Raw genomic sequence first — 15,847 nt, 5'->3', positions numbered from 1 at the left:
CGGAAGTCGCCCCGCCCGGAAGTCGCCTCGCCCCGCCGCGCCGGCGCATAGCGCTTCCGGGTCAGGGGGCGGCGCGCGGCACTTTCGAGCGGGAGGCGGGAGCCTCCGGGGCGGCGGCGGCGGCGCGGGGCGCGAGGAGGCGGCGGCGGGCAGGCTCCGGCCGGGTCCCCGCGGCTCCCGGCGGCGGCGCCATGGACGAGGCCGTGGGCGACCTGAAGCAGGCGCTGCCGTGCGTGGCCGAGGCGCCGACCGTGCACGTGGAGGTGCACCAGCGCGGCGGCAGGTGAGCGCCGGGGCGGGGCCGGGGGCCGCGGGGGAGACCCTCCCCGAGCTGCCCGTCCCCGGGGCACCGTCCGGGGCGCCGGGGGTCCTGGAAGCCTCCGTGCGGCCCCGAGAGCCTCAGGGTTTCCCCAGGAGCGTCCCCGGCCTCGGGCTCCTGCGCCAGGACGTCCCGGGCTCTGGGCGGGTGCGTCCTCCGGCTCAGGGTCGTCAGAGCCCCAGTGCCGGCCCACCGTCCCCGCCTGGTCCCGAGTGCCCGCCTGCCGCCCGCCGGCCCAGCTGTGCCGACACCCCTCCAGGCCTGCTCCCGGCACTGGGAGTGCTGACGCACCTTCCGGGCCGCTGGTGGGCGGGAGCCGTTGCTGCCCCGGCCGAGCTGAGCACTCGTGTCCCCGTCCACTGCCCCCAGCACCGCGAAGGAGGAGGACATAAAGCAGAGCGTCAGGAAGCTGCTGAACAGGCATAACATCGTGTTTGGAGACTACACGTGGACCGAGTTCGACGAGCCTTTTCTGAGCAGAAACGTGCAGTCCGTGGCCGTCGTTGACACGGAGCTGAGGGCGAAAGACCCACAGGTACCTGGCGCACCGTGCGGAGGGCTCCCGGCGATCTCGGGCTCCTGGGGCGCCCCCGCCGCACGTTGGGAGTAGACCTTACCTCGGAGAAGGCAGGGACGCGAGGACGCATCGGGAGGGCGTGCTCGCTGCTTTGCCGGTCTGCTGTCAGGACCTGGCCGATTTGTCCGTCGGCTTGTCCCACGAGCACCGGCTCTGGGAAAGCCCAGGTGCTGGGAGTCGACGCGCCCCCGCGCCAGGGCGGCCGCAGCACAGCCGGGACAGGCGGCAGCAGAGGCTGCAGGCAGGGGGGTGCTGGGCTCTGCTGCCGAGAGCCCCCTGCCCGCTCCCTGTTCTTGAGGTCAGGGACTGCCTGGCGGCGCTCCGGGAGCGTAGGGCCATGGGAGGCACGGAGCTGCGGCTGCAGAGAGGGGCTTTCCTTCTAGAAGCCTTCCTCTGGCCCACCCTGTGGCCTGCCTCGCCACCAGCTCTGTGTGACAGGGTGGGTACGTCGGGGTGTCTGTGTCCCTTTGAGAACAACCCCAGCGTCTGTCTCGGGAAGACGCGTCTCCGGTGTCTCCGTGGTTCGTGTCTCATAAAGAGTCCGTTTGGAAGAAATGCTTTGGCACTGAAATTGTGCGCGCAAGGGGGGCCTCTCCGTTGGTACACTGGCCTGGTCAGCCTTGTCCGTCCTGCCTGGTTTCGGCCGGCCTGAAGGAAGCAGAAGAGCTTTCCGCAGACGGAGGAAGCACGGTTAACCAGAACTGTTAGGCATCTTAATGCTCTCAACTCGGACTCTGCAGGTTCTCGTAGGAGGATCTTAACAGCCGTTACATAATCCTATAGAGTAACGTGAGTGCTGTTTTACAGGGATCGTGAACAAAAGCCGGTGGTTTGGAACATCTTAGTTAACCATCGGTCAGACTTTGGCTAAGGGAGTGCTCCGTCCGCCCCATGCAGCAGGGCTGCGGGAAAGCACGCGCTAGGTTCCTGCTGCGGGCAGAAAACGTTTCCGAGCCCTACTGACGGGCCGGCGCACGCAGAGACCTGTGTGGCCCACTACGGGTGGCACGTCCTAGACCAAAACGTGGGTGAGGTCAGACGTGGGGGCTTTGGCGTGCTTCGTTCTGTTTTTTGTGTTTTTCTACAAGCGTGTGACTGTCATGTAACAAGTAACGATAAAGTCTTTTTCTGGATAGAGAGGGGGAGTGTTTAGGAAAGGGCTAATACCACACATGAGCACCATAGATTTTTGTACCTGATCTAGGAACTGGTTTCTGACGTTGTGCGTGTTTGATCTTTGTTTTGGATGTTACCATCTAACTTGGATGGCTAGAATCAGGAGCGAGTTGTTTGCGGTTTGTGGGGATTTATTTGGCGTCCCTTCTCGCCACAGCCCATCGACCTGGGTGCCTGCACAGTCGCGCTGCACGTGTTCCAGCTAAACGAGGGCGGTCCCAGCAGTGAGACGCTGGAGGAGGAGACGGAGAACATCACAGCGGCCAGCCACTGGGTCCTGCCTGCAGGTGCGTGACCGTGAGGGCGGGCGGGCCACACCCGAGACACAAGGGCAGACCTCAGCATGCGGCCCAGGCTTTCCAAGTCCGTTAGCTGAGGACTTTGTGTTGGCCCATTTGTTGTGGAGGCTTTCAGCATGTCTCATTTCTTGTGAGATGGAAAGCGTATCGCAAAAGAGGAACGTGGAGATCTCCGCGGTAGGACTGTGTTCCTTTGGGGGGCCGTCTGAGATGGTGCTCACTGAGAGGAAGAAGGTGGTGTTCTTTTCCTGCCCAGCTGCTCACCTGCTGCGCCACTCCTTCCTCCTGCCTTCTCTGCTTCTCCCAGGACTTTGCCATGTTCTAGCAGGCCGAGTCCTGGGGTGAAGCCAGTCCTTGGGTCCTGCCAGCTGGTCTAGATCTGGTGCTGCCCTGCCTTAGTGCTGGCCGGCGGGCAGAGTGGTGGTCAGGGTCTGTGCTCACGGCAGAAGCGTGGGTCCACAGAAGGTAATTACGTGTGGCAACGTGACGAGAAGCTGTCTCTGTAGTCTATTCAATCACCTGTCAGAAGTCACGTGACTGACAGTTACTTAGCATCTTTAATTTTAAGAAGAACTCAAATATAGGACCTGGGTGGCTCAGTGGGTTAAGCCTCTGCCTTCGACTCAGGTCATGATCTCGGTCCTGGGATCGAGCCCCACATCGGGCTCTCTGCTCAGCAGGGAGCCTGCTTCTCCCTCTGACCCTCCCCCCTTCGTGTTCCGTCTTTCTCTTTCATTCTCTCTCTCAAATAAGTGAATAAAATCTTAAAAAGTAATAATTAAAAGAATACGAGAAGATATTCAGCATCATGAGTCATCAGGGAAATGCAAATTAAAATGGCAATTATAGGGACGCCTGGGTGGCTTCGTGGGTTAAAACCTCTGCCTTTGGCTCAGGTCATGAATTCAAGGTCCTGGGTTGGAGCCCTGCATCAGGCTCTCTGCTCTACGGGGAGCCTGCGTCCCCCTCTCTCTGCCTGCCTTTCTGCCTACTTGTGATCTCTGTCAAATAAATAAACAAAACCTTAAAAAAAAAAAAAAACTCCAATATTAAGAAAAAAATTTAAGATTTAACCTGCCCGTAACGAGAGTCTGAGCCCCGTGTGGAGCCGTGGACGGTATCTGTGCCTCCGAGCAGACCTCCGGGCCAGTATAATGCCTGTTTTCCTAAGATCAGGTTTGTGTTTCGTTCTCTCCCAGCTGAATTCCACGGGCTTTGGGACAGCCTGGTGTATGATGTGGAAGTCAAATCTCATGTAAGTTGTGCCGTTTTCTAAGAGGGCCGCTTGTTGGAGGTGGGACCCGTACTGTCTTCCCCAGCATCTTGGAGCCCTCTGACTCAGATAAGCTTTGGGAACTCGAGCCCAGCAGCAGCCTGTGTCCTGCATACCTGTGCTCTAGGGTTGCTCCCCAGGAGAGCTGGTCCCTGGGGGGAGAAAGGTGCCCGGTGTGAGAGAAGTGTGATTGGACTGTGCTCTTAGGAACCCATCAGGCCTGGAGAGGCAGAGCCAGGGGTCAGATGGAGCAGGTGGGCGTCTGAGCAAGCACCAGCTCGTCGGATCCCCCTTCGAGGGGAAGGGTCCTGCGTGCTGCGGGGGACCCTGGAGGTCCGCCCCGCGGCCCCCCAGGCTGTGAGAACAGTCGTGGCCGCCGTCCAGGCTCAGTGCTGCTACTTGCCCCCCGCCGTGTTGTCCCCGAGGTACGAGACACTTAGCACATGCCGAGTCTTGGCCTTTTGTATGATCTTGACGCCTTTAGTGAGAGGGTCCTCGTGTCTGCCCCTTATTTTTACTTAAAGGTAGTAGCAGCCGGCCTGTCCTCACGTGAGTTTCTTAGGAGGCGTCCGCCCGCTGCGCTGCGGGCGGCTTCTGAGGGGCAGCGCAGGCTCCAGCAGCGCCTCCGCTGGGGGTCTCCGCCCCGTCAGCACCGGTGACTGCATCCGCCTGTCTTCTCGCAGCTCCTGGACTACGTGACGACAACTTTGCTGTTCTCGGACAAGAACGTCGACAGCAACCTCATCGCCTGGAACCGGGTGGTGCTGCTGCACGGTAAAGCGCGGGGGCCGCTCCTCAAACAAGACGCCCGTGAGCGGGGGCCTCTGTACGTGTCCCGCGGCCTTGAGGAGTCACCGTTGTGTTCTGATGCAGCCGGAGCTGTCCTAGAGTGTCCCTCCCCGGGAAGCCGGTACAGCTCACCTTACGCGTGGCCCTTCGCTCGGCTGCCCCCAGTCGCCGCCTTGTGACTTCTCTACGTTATCCTCTAGCTTGTCAAGTAACTGCCTGATGCCCAAGGGTTCCTACAAGCCTTAGGGCCGAAATCGCCTCACGCTTCTTTGTAGCATCTTTAGAGCTTTATGGCCGCAAAGCGTGACAACCACGCTTTATCGAATCCTCTGCAAAGAGGATTTGTCCTTAATGTCACCAGTTAGAAGGCAGTGGAGAGAGCCCCGCAGTGAAGCAGGGATGCGAAGTAGTTAGCTCCTTCCCCGGTGCCGCTGCAGGCCGCCCCCCCCCAGCCCCCCGCGCCCCGCAGCAGCAGACCTGCTCCGCACGCCACCGTCCTTGGTTCTGAGTAGGCGACCAGTAGTATTCACCCGGCGGAATGGCACGTTTTCTCCTCCGCCGTGGTTACGTGTTGTTTTAATTATCGAGAGTGTGCACAGAAAATCGGAGCGAAGGTGCCTGCGTGTCTGGACAGACGCGGCGGCGGCGCTGTGCCGAGTGGCCCACAGGGCAGGGGCCCTCACCCGCTGCCATCCTGGTGTAGTGTGGGCCCCGGGGAAGTGACTGTCGTGAGAGGCGTTGGACCTCTCGCAAGGCCTCAGTGGGTTTTATAGAGGACATGTGGGGTCGGCGAGGGTGTCGGTGAAGCTGCCGACCAGGAGATAGAGTGCTCGCTCAGGATGCCGAGGGGATCCCCGTGCCAGGAGGCGATGCTGCGTCGGGGGCGTGGGAGCTGAGACCAGACTAGGAGGAAAAGGGAAAGACCTGTGAAGCGTGTTGCTCGTGTTGGCCAACGTTCGTGCTGCGGGGGTCTTCGTGAGTCCGCAGCGCTCGGGGACCAGCGTCTGTAGCGCCGAGTCCTGCTGCCTGCCTTGTGTGCCGGCCGGAGCACGGCGGCCTGTTTGAAGACATCTTACCACGCTGGCTTAACATGTTCTCGGTTCTATTGCAGGTCCTCCGGGAACTGGGAAGACCTCCCTGTGTAAAGCCTTAGCCCAGAAGCTGACCATTAGGCTCTCGAGCAGGTAACGTCTGATAATCCAAGGAAGGAGAGCGGCAGGACCGATGGCTTCTCCTTTGTGGCCCAGAGGTGTTTTACTTTTTTTGCGATTTCCCTTGGCTCTGTACGGAGGTGAAGCCCCGGCTCTGTGCCCGGCAGTGCCGAGTTAGGGGCTCAGTCTTCTTGAGCTGGTGGCGCTTGCTTCACAGTGAGCACGTGGTCTTTCTGGTGACGCGTTTCTGCTCTCGGGGACAGGACACTCGGATGGCTGCTCGGGATGCTTGCCGCTCGTGCTGACGGTCGTTGCTCTGTTGCCTGGGAAAGGAGGGCCCGAGCCTCTCAGGGCGGGTCTGTCTCTTCTGGAGCGCAGGCTGGCTCCTCGCATTAAACGCCGCGTGGCTGGTGCTTCAGCCCCCACCCCCGCTTTCTGTGGACCCGTTTACGTGCACGTTCAATTGCCTGATGTTCCACAGGCCACTGATGGTGCTTTTTGGTCTTTCCTGGTCTAAAACCTGAATTCTAAAAATTTTCTGTTCCATTTTGAGCCATTTTCCGAAATATCTCTTTTTTTCTTTTTTAAAAGATTTTATTTATTTGGCAGAGAGACGCAGAGAGAGAGAGAGAACACAAGCAGGGGGAGTGGGAGAGGGAGAAGCAGGCTCCCCGCCAAGCAGGGAACCCTTGTGGGGCTCAATCCCAGGACCCTGACCTGACCCAAGGTGGACGCCCAACGACTGAGCCACCCAGGTGCCCCCTAATCTGCTTTTAGTTCTATCCAGCGACATCTTTCCGAGAATTGATCAACTGTTTCTCTTCTGAAGGTTCCGCTTGCTTCCTTTTATACTTTGTCGTTCTGACACCTTGCGCTTGCGGAAGCGCTCGAATGGGCGAGCAGACCCGGTGTCGCCGTCTTCCCTGCTAGTCCCACTGCTGTCCGTTCCGAGTCTCTGCTGCCGACGGCCTTGGGGTCCATTTCGGCTTCTCGTCCGGTCAGCGACGCTCCGGTTGAATGCAGACCTTGTTTCTGTTGGCTTGCGTTCTGTGGGCATTCAGTGACCCGGTGCGTTTTTAAGCCTCACTGGAGAGGACGCGGCACTGAAGGCGGAAGTGAGGCCCTTCCGGGACCTCCATGGAGCACCCCAGTCAGAGCGGGTCCTGTCCACTTGGGCCACTGGGAACGTGAACTTCCCAGCTGCAAACACCAGGAACCGTGCAGCTCACGGCTCTCCAGCCTCATGGGATTTCCGTTTTGTCACATGCCTGAGTGTTCAGTAAAGACCCAGAAGGAGCCTGAGATGGTCGCTGGAATTTTCTTCCTGCGTCTCTGCATCCCCTCGAGCTTACCCACAGCCTCCACTGCCTCAGGCTCCTTGAACTCGGGCCTCTGGGTCCAGGTTGGCGCAGGGGCTGCACACGTCTTGAGAACTGTGGTTGGAAGGGGCCACAGGCAGAGAGCCCGAGCAGCTGTAGGGCTCCGTCACATCCCGTGTGGGGTGACAGTCGTCCATGCCTGCCGGCCAGTCCCTTCAAACATCGCTGTGATTTCTGTCTCATTTTCTGGTTGATGCGGTGGGTTACTCGGTGCTTGTTGCTCAGTGTGACTTCAGAGGAGAGACTCAGTGAGGCACACGTTACTCTATCGCGCTGCTTTTCAGACGCGTCCCCTGGGGGCTTTCACGTTGGGAACTTGCTTGTGCATCTGTGCTTGGCAGCTGGGCTTGTCCGGACCTCCTGAAATGCACCCGTTTTAAAGATCTCTTGAGGCGGTTTCCTGAGACAGCGGAGGCGGAACGTGTTACTGCAAGAAGCGCCGCTTTCTAAAGCACGTCTGAAAACGCGCGTTTAGTTTTTGGCTTAGAAGTTGTGAAAGGAAACTGTAGCGAGCCTTCGGTGCTCATCTCGTCAAAAGGTTTAGAATTAAACTGTAATATTCAACCCAATCTTGATTTCGTTAGGTTGTCTCTCCCCTTCCCTCTTTTGGAAGAGTTAACAAACGGAAAGCCAGCTGTAGTGGTTTGAGCGTGATGATTTTCTCGTGCAGACTTCCGTTGTGCGGAGGACCTGGCTCGGCTTCCCTTCTGCCCCGGCCGCCTCCCGTGCGTGCAGGTTTCTGGCCGCGTGTGCTGAGCTTGCCTCAGGGGCGTCTGGGCACCCCCGGGCTCAGGACGTCGTTGTGTGCAGGGAAACAGATTGTCCCGCTCGTGGCGGTTTTAGAAAAGAAGGAGAGCGTGTTCGGCTCCAGCCAAAAGACTCGTGACCGTGATTTGATTTGCCTGCCTGGTTGCTGCTGGTGATGCTTCTCGCCGCGTTAGGGCTGTGGATTACGGGTAGGTTAGAAGTCAGAGAGTTTGCCCTCGCTCTGATTCAAACGAAGATGTTACTCAGAACCTGCATTCTCCTCGCTCGGGACCACCGGCTGCACGCCAGTAGGTTTTCATAATTACTTGAGCCTCACGTTGTCTGGCGGTAAGTCACGATTACCTGGAGCCCCGCTAGGTAGCGCGACTTAACCAGTGAGCGGGCCGTGCTGAAGAAGGAGCGGTTGCCCCGGGGGTACCCAATTTGCGAACCGACCGTCTTAACTCTGTTTGTCCTCCCAGGTACCGGTATGGCCAGCTGATTGAGATCAACAGCCACAGTCTCTTTTCCAAGTGGTTCTCGGAAGTGAGTATCGGCATGACTTCTGCTTCACAGACTCGCCAGCCGTGCGAGTGGACAGGCCCCCGTACAGGCCAACTTTCTCCTCCGAGAATGTGGGAAATAGGTCCCTCGTGACCGTGTGGTTGACTTCAGGGTCAGGGAAGTTCCGGGGCTAAGCGGTCCCCTGGGAATAGTGTGAGGCCTGAGAGGGTCCTCGGCTGGTCACAGCCATACTTTCTGGTGGGACAGACACTCACCTTTCCCTCGGGGAGGGAACCCTCGCTCTAGTGAGGGCCGCCGACTCCGCTGAGCACGCCCTCGGGGCCCTGAGCCTCCTTCCTGTCTTAGAAGTGCGCCGCTTGGCCCAAGTGACATTGTAGGTGCCCCTTGGCACAGAACGCCACCCGGGCCGCTCTGTCAGGACATCCGTCCGGTGGGCGGTGAGCCAGGACAGGGAGCAGTCTACGGCACGTGCTTGCTGGCTATGTGTTTGCGTCTGCAGAGTCTTGTTCCTGCTCGTGGGACAGCAGGGAAGGGGAAGGAGGAAGTATGCCAAGTGGGAGACGCCTGTGCAGGCAGCCCGGAGCTGAGCCGGTCCGGAGCTGAGCCGGTGCGGGTTCAGGCGCGCTGTCTCTGCACGTGGAGCAGGGCAAGGCGGCATGTGGGTCGGCCTCCTTCCGTGTGGCCCTGGCTTCCTGGGTTCAGGGTTTCTCCTGGGGCCGTCCGGAGACAGCGGGTCCGGACCATGGCTGGCCAGGGACCGCGGGTGCGTGTGAGCACCAGGCAGCCTGACGAGCGCAAGCTGCCACTAGAGGGGTGTTCTGCTTCCAGAGCGGCAAGCTGGTAACGAAGATGTTCCAGAAAATTCAGGACTTGATCGACGACAAGGATGCCCTGGTGTTTGTGCTGATTGACGAGGTATGTGCATCTGCCCATCACGCCTGTGACTGAAGCAAATCCCAGCCCTGGCTGAGCCTGCCTCCGCCCAGCACCCGGTCCCGTCACACGCTGTCCCTCGGCCTCCTGCCCGACCGGCTTCTGGCTCCGCGGGCTCACACACACCCCTTCACTTGCTCCCCGCGAGCTTGGTCGGTGCGGCTGCCGGCGGCCCGTGGGGCCAGGCGCTGCCCTGTCCCACCTGTTGTCCCACCCCCACAGGTGGAGAGCCTCACGGCTGCCCGCAACGCCTGCAGGGCCGGCACCGAGCCTTCGGACGCCATACGCGTGGTCAATGCCGTCCTGACCCAGATCGATCAGATCAAGAGGTAATGCCCACCCGGGGGCCTCGCGAAGCCATGCGAGGGTGGGAGGCGCCTGCACACGAGACCTTCCTTCCGGCTCCTCTGCCTGGAAGCTCGGCTGCCGCCAAGTCTGCTCTGCCTCGGCCCGTCTGAGGCAGTGTGCATGCCTGCTGCGACCCGTAGCAGCTCAGGAGTTGGAACTACTGAAGTCGTAGCGCAGAACCTGCTTGTGCCGGAAACTGGCGTGCCGCGGAGAAGCGCGGGACAGGGAGTGACACTCGGCCCGCGCAAGCTTGTTGGCGCTGAAGGGCAGCAATGGGCCGGTGGGCGTCACTTGCACGCCCTTCGTGGGGCCAGACTCCCTGTGGCGCAGCCCAGCCTTGCAGGTCCGGAGCCTGTGGTCGGTGTAGCCTCGGCCAGTCCCGCTTTGAGTGACTCCTAGTAAGCTGACTCATAAGGAAGCAGTGTCCAAATCAGAGCCCCCCTGCGTTCTCTGCAGCGTTCCGCTGGCCGCGCCACTGCTCACAGCTCTCACAGTCCATCGTGGGCTGCGGTCCTGCATCGAGGGTGCCGGACCCCAGGGCAGCGCTCGGAAGTGCGCTTGCTGCACGCGGACTCGCAGGGAACTGAATTTGCTAAGGGCCGTTCGCCCAGGCCTTCGGCGTAGGCTCGCCACAGAGAGGCTCTGACTTCCCTGGACACGGCTCTCAGGCTTGGCTGCAGGGCCCGCTTGCTCCCACCCTGCTGCCGGCGCTGCCCACGCTACTCCTGGTTTCCGCTCCGGCACCTTCACCGGCGGGCCGCGCGCTCTCCGGAGTTGTCTACAGCGTCTGACCCCTGGCGGTCCCTCCCCCGCCTGCACTCCCAGACCGCCTCAGTTTCTGCCGCTGGCCTCTCCTCTCATCTCTTCGGGCACCCTGGGCTGCCCGTGCCTGGCCTTCTCCCCTCTGTTGCTCACCCATCCGAGGCCTGCGGGGCCACCTGGACCAGGTGTCCAGCACACCCCGGAGCAGTTGTTCAGCTCCGAAGCCCCCATTTCCAGGGTTCCTGCTGCAGTGACGGCTTCGTCACGCAACCACTGCCCGAGCCCAACCCCTTCCAGTTGCCGGCAGCTGTGGGCTCAGGGGAGGGAGACATGTGGGCCTCTGGTTTCCCTCGTAGTTTCCTTTCCCCCTTCACGCTCCCTGTCTAGGCTCCTCAAAATGGCCTTTCCAGGCCTGCCTTTGTGTGGCTCTGACGCCCTGGGCTCCTAAGACCCCTGCACTCCCCAGCCCCCCCGGCTCACTCCTGCTCACCCTCTGCTGCGCACCTGTTGCCAGACACCAGGTAAAACTGGCCCTTCAGGGGCTCCCCAGCCAGGTAGCTCCCTGCGGCCTGCGTGTGCGCCCACCACGGGCCCCAGGGGAGCCCTGCTGCATCCCCGCGCCTGAGCCCCCTGCGCTGGGAAGCGTGTTCCCCAGGGTGCCTTGGGCCTGCTCTGTGCTGGTGCACATCAGTGAGCGGACGAGGCAGCCGCGTCTCTCGCACAGAGCTTAGAAGCTAAAGGGGAAAGCAGCTGGTGACCGGGATCAGCCGTTCAGCCCCACAGTGCACGGGGGCGCGAGAGCCACTTGCAGAGCAGTCACCGGGGCCGCCCCGGCAGGCTGATGTGGCCACCAGGACTCTGCACGCGAGTCAGAGTTACACCGCGCCACGGTCGAGGGAGGGGAGGGAACGAGGAAGTGGGAGTCTGGGAGAACTTTCTGGAAGGCTGAGGAGCACAGGGTCTGCTTGGTGCATTGTGTTGCAGCCCGGAGAGCCTGGTGGGAGTTGGGGATCCCACAGGCACTCAGCTGCGAGCTTTGGAAGACCTTGTAGCCGGCTAGGATGCTGGCCGGACGCTTGACGGGACAGAGAGCGTGAGGGAGTCACTGAGGCGGTCGGGGGCTGACACGCGCTCTTCTGCCTTTAGGCACTGCAACGTGGTGATTCTGACCACTTCCAACATCACGGAGAGGATCGACGTGGCCTTCGTGGACAGGGCTGACATCAGGCAGTACATCGGACCGCCCTCTGCGGCAGCCATCTTCAAGATCTACCTCTCCTGCTTGGAGGAGCTCATGAAGGTGCTGGGTGTCTCCTCACTCCCCTCGCCGCCGAGTTTTCCTGGTTTTGCCCTCCCTGACGCAGCTCGGGATAGCTCGCTGCGACGTGGAGGGGCCCCCGAGTGTGGCGCTACGGTCTTGGCCGAAAGCGGGAGCTGTTCGTTGAAACTGGCTGCCGACTCAGTATTCTCGTTTTTTCGGCACAAAACGATAATCATGACCGTTTGGTCTACCGATGTGCAAGGGATGAGTGGGGGGGCAGTACGGCTGTAGTAGCCTGCCCGCACGTGCGGCTCCACGGGGAAGCCTCCTGCCGGGTGGTCGTCGTTCGCAGGGAGGTCACCCGGGCTGGAGGTCGTAGTTGCTGGGAGATCCATCCCGAGGAGGTGGTCATTTACAGGCTGTCACCGGCTGTTAACGTCCCTTCGGTCCTCTTTTCTGACGGCGGCCGGGAGCAGAGTAACACGGTGGATCTCGTGGGAACGACTTCGGCGGGGTTGGGCCACGTGTCCAGGCACTGGGAGCTCTGGCACTGGGCACAGCGGTCTCAGGCAGACGGTACCTGCTGCGGGGTTCACGCTGCTCACACCGTGGAGTCCGGGAATCAGGGGGGGCGAGCCGGCCGGCCCGCGGGACACGCGTGGTGGTGGTGCTGGTGTCTCTGTAACCAGGAGGCGAGGGAGCGCCGCCGCCGGGCCTCGCGGAGCTCCCCGATGCCCTCAGCAAGGTGCCACAGCCTGTGGCAGGGGTGGGAGAGCCGAGCGTGGCGGCCACATCCCGGCCTGCTGCTCGGCGGTACGGAGAAAGGGAGGGGCCCCGTGGAGCTTTGACTCGGGGTCCCTAGAGAACTCCTGAAAGCATCACTGCCGAGAAGTTAGCGTGATGGGATCCCGCCGGCGGGCGTGCTCGCACTGGGCCTCGCATCCAGGGGACGTTCTCCCGTTTCCCCAAACGTCACAGACTTTCGGGGAGCTCAGCGTATGGAGTGGGGGGCGTTTCTTCGGTGGTTTACAGGAAATTCAGATGTCCGATGACGTAGTGGAGATCTGGCCAGTCCTGACGGCTGTCGCTCGTGACTGGCCCGCTCTCTGTCAGGACCTGGCAGTCCTGGTGTGTGCCTGGGTGGCCCGTGTCGCTGGGAGGCTGAGGGAGCGTCATTAGAAAGCTGAGAACGCTCCCACACAAACCCTGTCTTTTAAATTTACCCACAGCCTTCGCCAAACCTTCAGAATGTACGGAGAAAGCCGTTTGTTCCTTGTGTTCTTTCCTGGTTTCTGAGTCGAGAGAGTTCACATTCGAAGTCGTTTGGCAGCGGTCACTGAGCACCCTGACCTGTGAACACGGCCCCTTGGCAGAGTGTCCCACGTGCAGACACGCGGCCTGGGCGGGAACTCGGGGCCCAGATGCAGGTTCAGGCTGTGCCGTTGCCCCACACAACAGTCTGATCTTGAGAACATCAAGCGGAGACTGTCCTTGAAAGGCAGGCCAAGTCTGGTTCCTGCTCCACGGGGCTGTGCTGAGCCACTGAAACCCATTACCAGGCTGGCCTCGGCCCCTCCACGGCCCTCCCTTTCCTGACACGTGACGACACATCTTGACCGAGAACACGGAGAGGCCGGGTCGCTGCCCGTCTCTGAGATGTTTTGTCGTCTGCGTTCTTACGTGCGTTGGAGGGCGCAGGGGCGCGTGTATGAGCGAGAGGGAGCGGCCTGTGTCCGGGCCTTCCGTGCCTGCGTTTCTGTGAGAGGCTACGGCTGCCTGCCCTCTGGGGACTGTCCCCGTGGCTGACGGTGCGTCCTCTGCCCCGCGGGCCCGGCGCTGACGCCCTGTCTCTATCCCCAGCGTCAGATCATATATCCTCGCCAGCAGCTGCTGACCCTCCGGGAGCTGGAGATGATTGGCTTCATCGAAAACAACGTGTCCAAGTTGAGCCTCCTTCTGAGTGAAATTTCGAGGTGTGAATTGACTTCGTGTCTGTAACCAGAGACGCGCGTCTGTCGCGGTGATGGGCGGTTGTCGCTGACTGGACAGCCTGGGCCAGCGGTGCGGGGTCACAGACAGGCAATGGGTTCCGGAGGCGTGTGTCGCCTGCGTGCCGGGACGGCTTCGAGAGCCCTCCGCCACCCCGGCCCCGGGTTCCTGGCCAGAGTGTAGGGGGCAGCTGCCCTCCCAGAGGCGGCTTTAGGAAACAGAAAACAGTGCTGTGCTTCTCTCTGAAAAGATAGGACATTCGCGTTAAGGCTGTCTTGACGCACTGGTGATTTCTTAAATGGTCTTTGTTCAAGTTGTACAAACGCGCAGGAAGGAAAGAGTGGAAGCTTCTGTCTGAGTGCTGACCTCAGAGCGCTGTGCTTGGGGCTCCAGGGAGTAATGGAGGGCGCAGGGGCCCCGGCCCCGGGCGGCAGGAGGGCAGCCCCCGGCACCCTGGGGACGGCCGGAGGCGTGCAGGGGCCACAGCCCACAGCACTGTTGCCTGTCAGATGGCGTGGGCGCCCAGGAGCGTGGGGAGGGAGGTGGGGAGATGGAACAGAGCCTCCAAGGTCAGAGTTCGGATAAACGGGAGAGAGACGGGGTCGCCGCAGGGCCGTGTGGTGCAGGGGTCCCCGGCCGGGTCTTACCGCAGAGACCCGCAGGTGGCAGGCGGCCTCCAGGCGGCGTTCTGACCAGAGGCTTGGAACCTCGTTCTGCAGCTGTGAGGCTCGTGGAAGGTCTTGAACCTTCCGGATAGCCTAAAGAACTCCAGATTATTTTTTGGATAAACTGGTTGAGATGGGCAGGGAGGGCGGTTCAGACACTGACAGAAACTGATGCGGACCGGCCTGGTCCCTGGGGAGCCGCGCTGCAGGCCATGTGCCCACCACGTTCCGAGGCTAGGGGCGCACTAGGACAGCCACCGAAGACTGGGGGAGACCAGCCGTAGGGGAGGGGAGGGGACATTCAGAGATGAGGAAAACTGGCCTGAAACTGTCCCCAAACACGGCTCCGTTCACAGGAAGAGTGAGGGCCTCAGCGGCCGCGTCCTAAGAAAACTCCCTTTTCTGGCTCACGCACTGTTCGTCCAGGTGAGTCCCCGCAGCCCCCCACCTCCCACACTCCGCTGTCCCCGCCACTGCTCTGTGGGACAGGCTGTGGCCCCACGGGGAGCTGCACAGAATGTGGCTGGGAACCGACCTGTCTCCATGCCTAAGTGGTGGGCTCCTGGGTGGGAGCAGGATCTGGCCTGCTGGGGCCTCACACGGCCCCCGGGTCTTGCGGAGACCCCACCCCGGGCCCTTCCCACCCCCCCACAGCGGCGCCCTGCTTGCCTTGTGCTGGGGCCGCGCCCCTGCTGCCGCCCGCGCGGGGGGTGTTGTCAGCGGCCCCAGCGAAGCCAGACAGCCCACGTGCCCGTGTCTCACTCCAGGCCCCCAGCGTCACCATCGAGGGCTTCCTGCAGGCCCTGTCCCTGGCGGTGGACAAGCAGTTTGAAGAAAGGAAGAAGCTCTCGTCTTGCATTTGAGCCGAGCTCTCCGCCCGCGGCTTTCTGAGCACGACCAGCAAGTGACGCGTCCGCTCAGAGCAGCAGCTGCCAGGGGTCGCCAGCACCCCGCCCCGGTCTAAGGGCCGGAAGCCCACGAGGCTAGTGGTGTTCCAAGAAGTGTGCTGTATTTACATGTGGTCAAGACCAGCAGCCTGTCACTTCCACGGTGGGGAGGACGGTAATTCGCGTCCTGCTGTAAAGAACTGTCCCGATGCGCTCATTCTATCCCGTGTCTGGTCCGTTGGGCAGAGAATGCTGATAAATGCTTGAAAAGGGCAATTGCCGTAGGTAATTAAGAGACAAAAGGGAAACCGTATTGCCTTAAATGATAAGTAACCCTGGCATTGAGAACGTCGGCCTCACTGAAGACAAAGGCAGCTTTCTGACCTGACCTTGTTTTGCAGGGCGTACTGCACACGTTTCGGAGGCTAACGAATAAAGAAACCCTGTTCCTAAAAAAAAAAAAAAGAAACCCTGTTCCTGTGTTCTAGAAATTGAGAAAGGAATTCCAGGTAGAACCCTGTTCCCGATAATCGGTCGTGGTGCTATTTGTGAGAAAGGTGCAGCCTTGGCGTCCAGGTAACTGCGGGCCAGCACCCTGGCATCCGGCACAGGCCACAGCCCGTGGCACTTCTGCCCGTTGTTCTGCTGCTCCGGTGAGGTTCCTGCAGCGCGAGCGCGTGGTCACGGGAGCCGTGTACACTGGCTGATCGATGTCTCATGGGCTGTCGTCTTTGGGTTTGTCTGTTGCTAAGCTTCGATGTTCGTGG

At 61.0% G+C, this 15,847-nt stretch overlaps 1 protein-coding gene across 2 annotated transcripts; it reads left to right on the top strand.

Moving 5' to 3' along the window:
• Nucleotides 1-76: 76 nt before the first annotated feature.
• TRIP13 (thyroid hormone receptor interactor 13) lies at nt 77-15,522 on the top strand. Of its 2 annotated transcripts, XM_046000958.1 has the most exons (14): nt 77-283; nt 689-854; nt 2,230-2,359; nt 3,571-3,626; nt 4,328-4,418; nt 5,545-5,617; nt 8,193-8,256; nt 9,064-9,150; nt 9,391-9,497; nt 11,425-11,578; nt 13,400-13,512; nt 14,550-14,619; nt 14,961-15,097; nt 15,482-15,518. In XM_046000958.1, exons 1-13 carry the CDS (start codon nt 192-194, stop codon nt 15,054-15,056), a joined length of 1,299 nt encoding a protein of 432 aa, XP_045856914.1. In that variant the 5' UTR covers nt 77-191; the 3' UTR covers nt 15,057-15,097; nt 15,482-15,518. The 2 variants fall into 2 exon arrangements, with proteins under 2 accessions (XP_045856914.1, XP_045856913.1); XM_046000957.1 differs by having other exon boundaries at nt 14,961-15,522.
• The last annotated feature ends 325 nt before the right edge of the window (nt 15,523-15,847 follow it).

This window comes from Meles meles, chromosome 3 (assembly GCF_922984935.1).
Source record: "Meles meles chromosome 3, mMelMel3.1 paternal haplotype, whole genome shotgun sequence".
Classification (NCBI taxonomy): domain Eukaryota; kingdom Metazoa; phylum Chordata; class Mammalia; order Carnivora; family Mustelidae; genus Meles; species Meles meles.
Note: the sequence above shows the minus strand (reverse complement) of the source record. Positions and strands in the feature narration are given on the sequence as shown.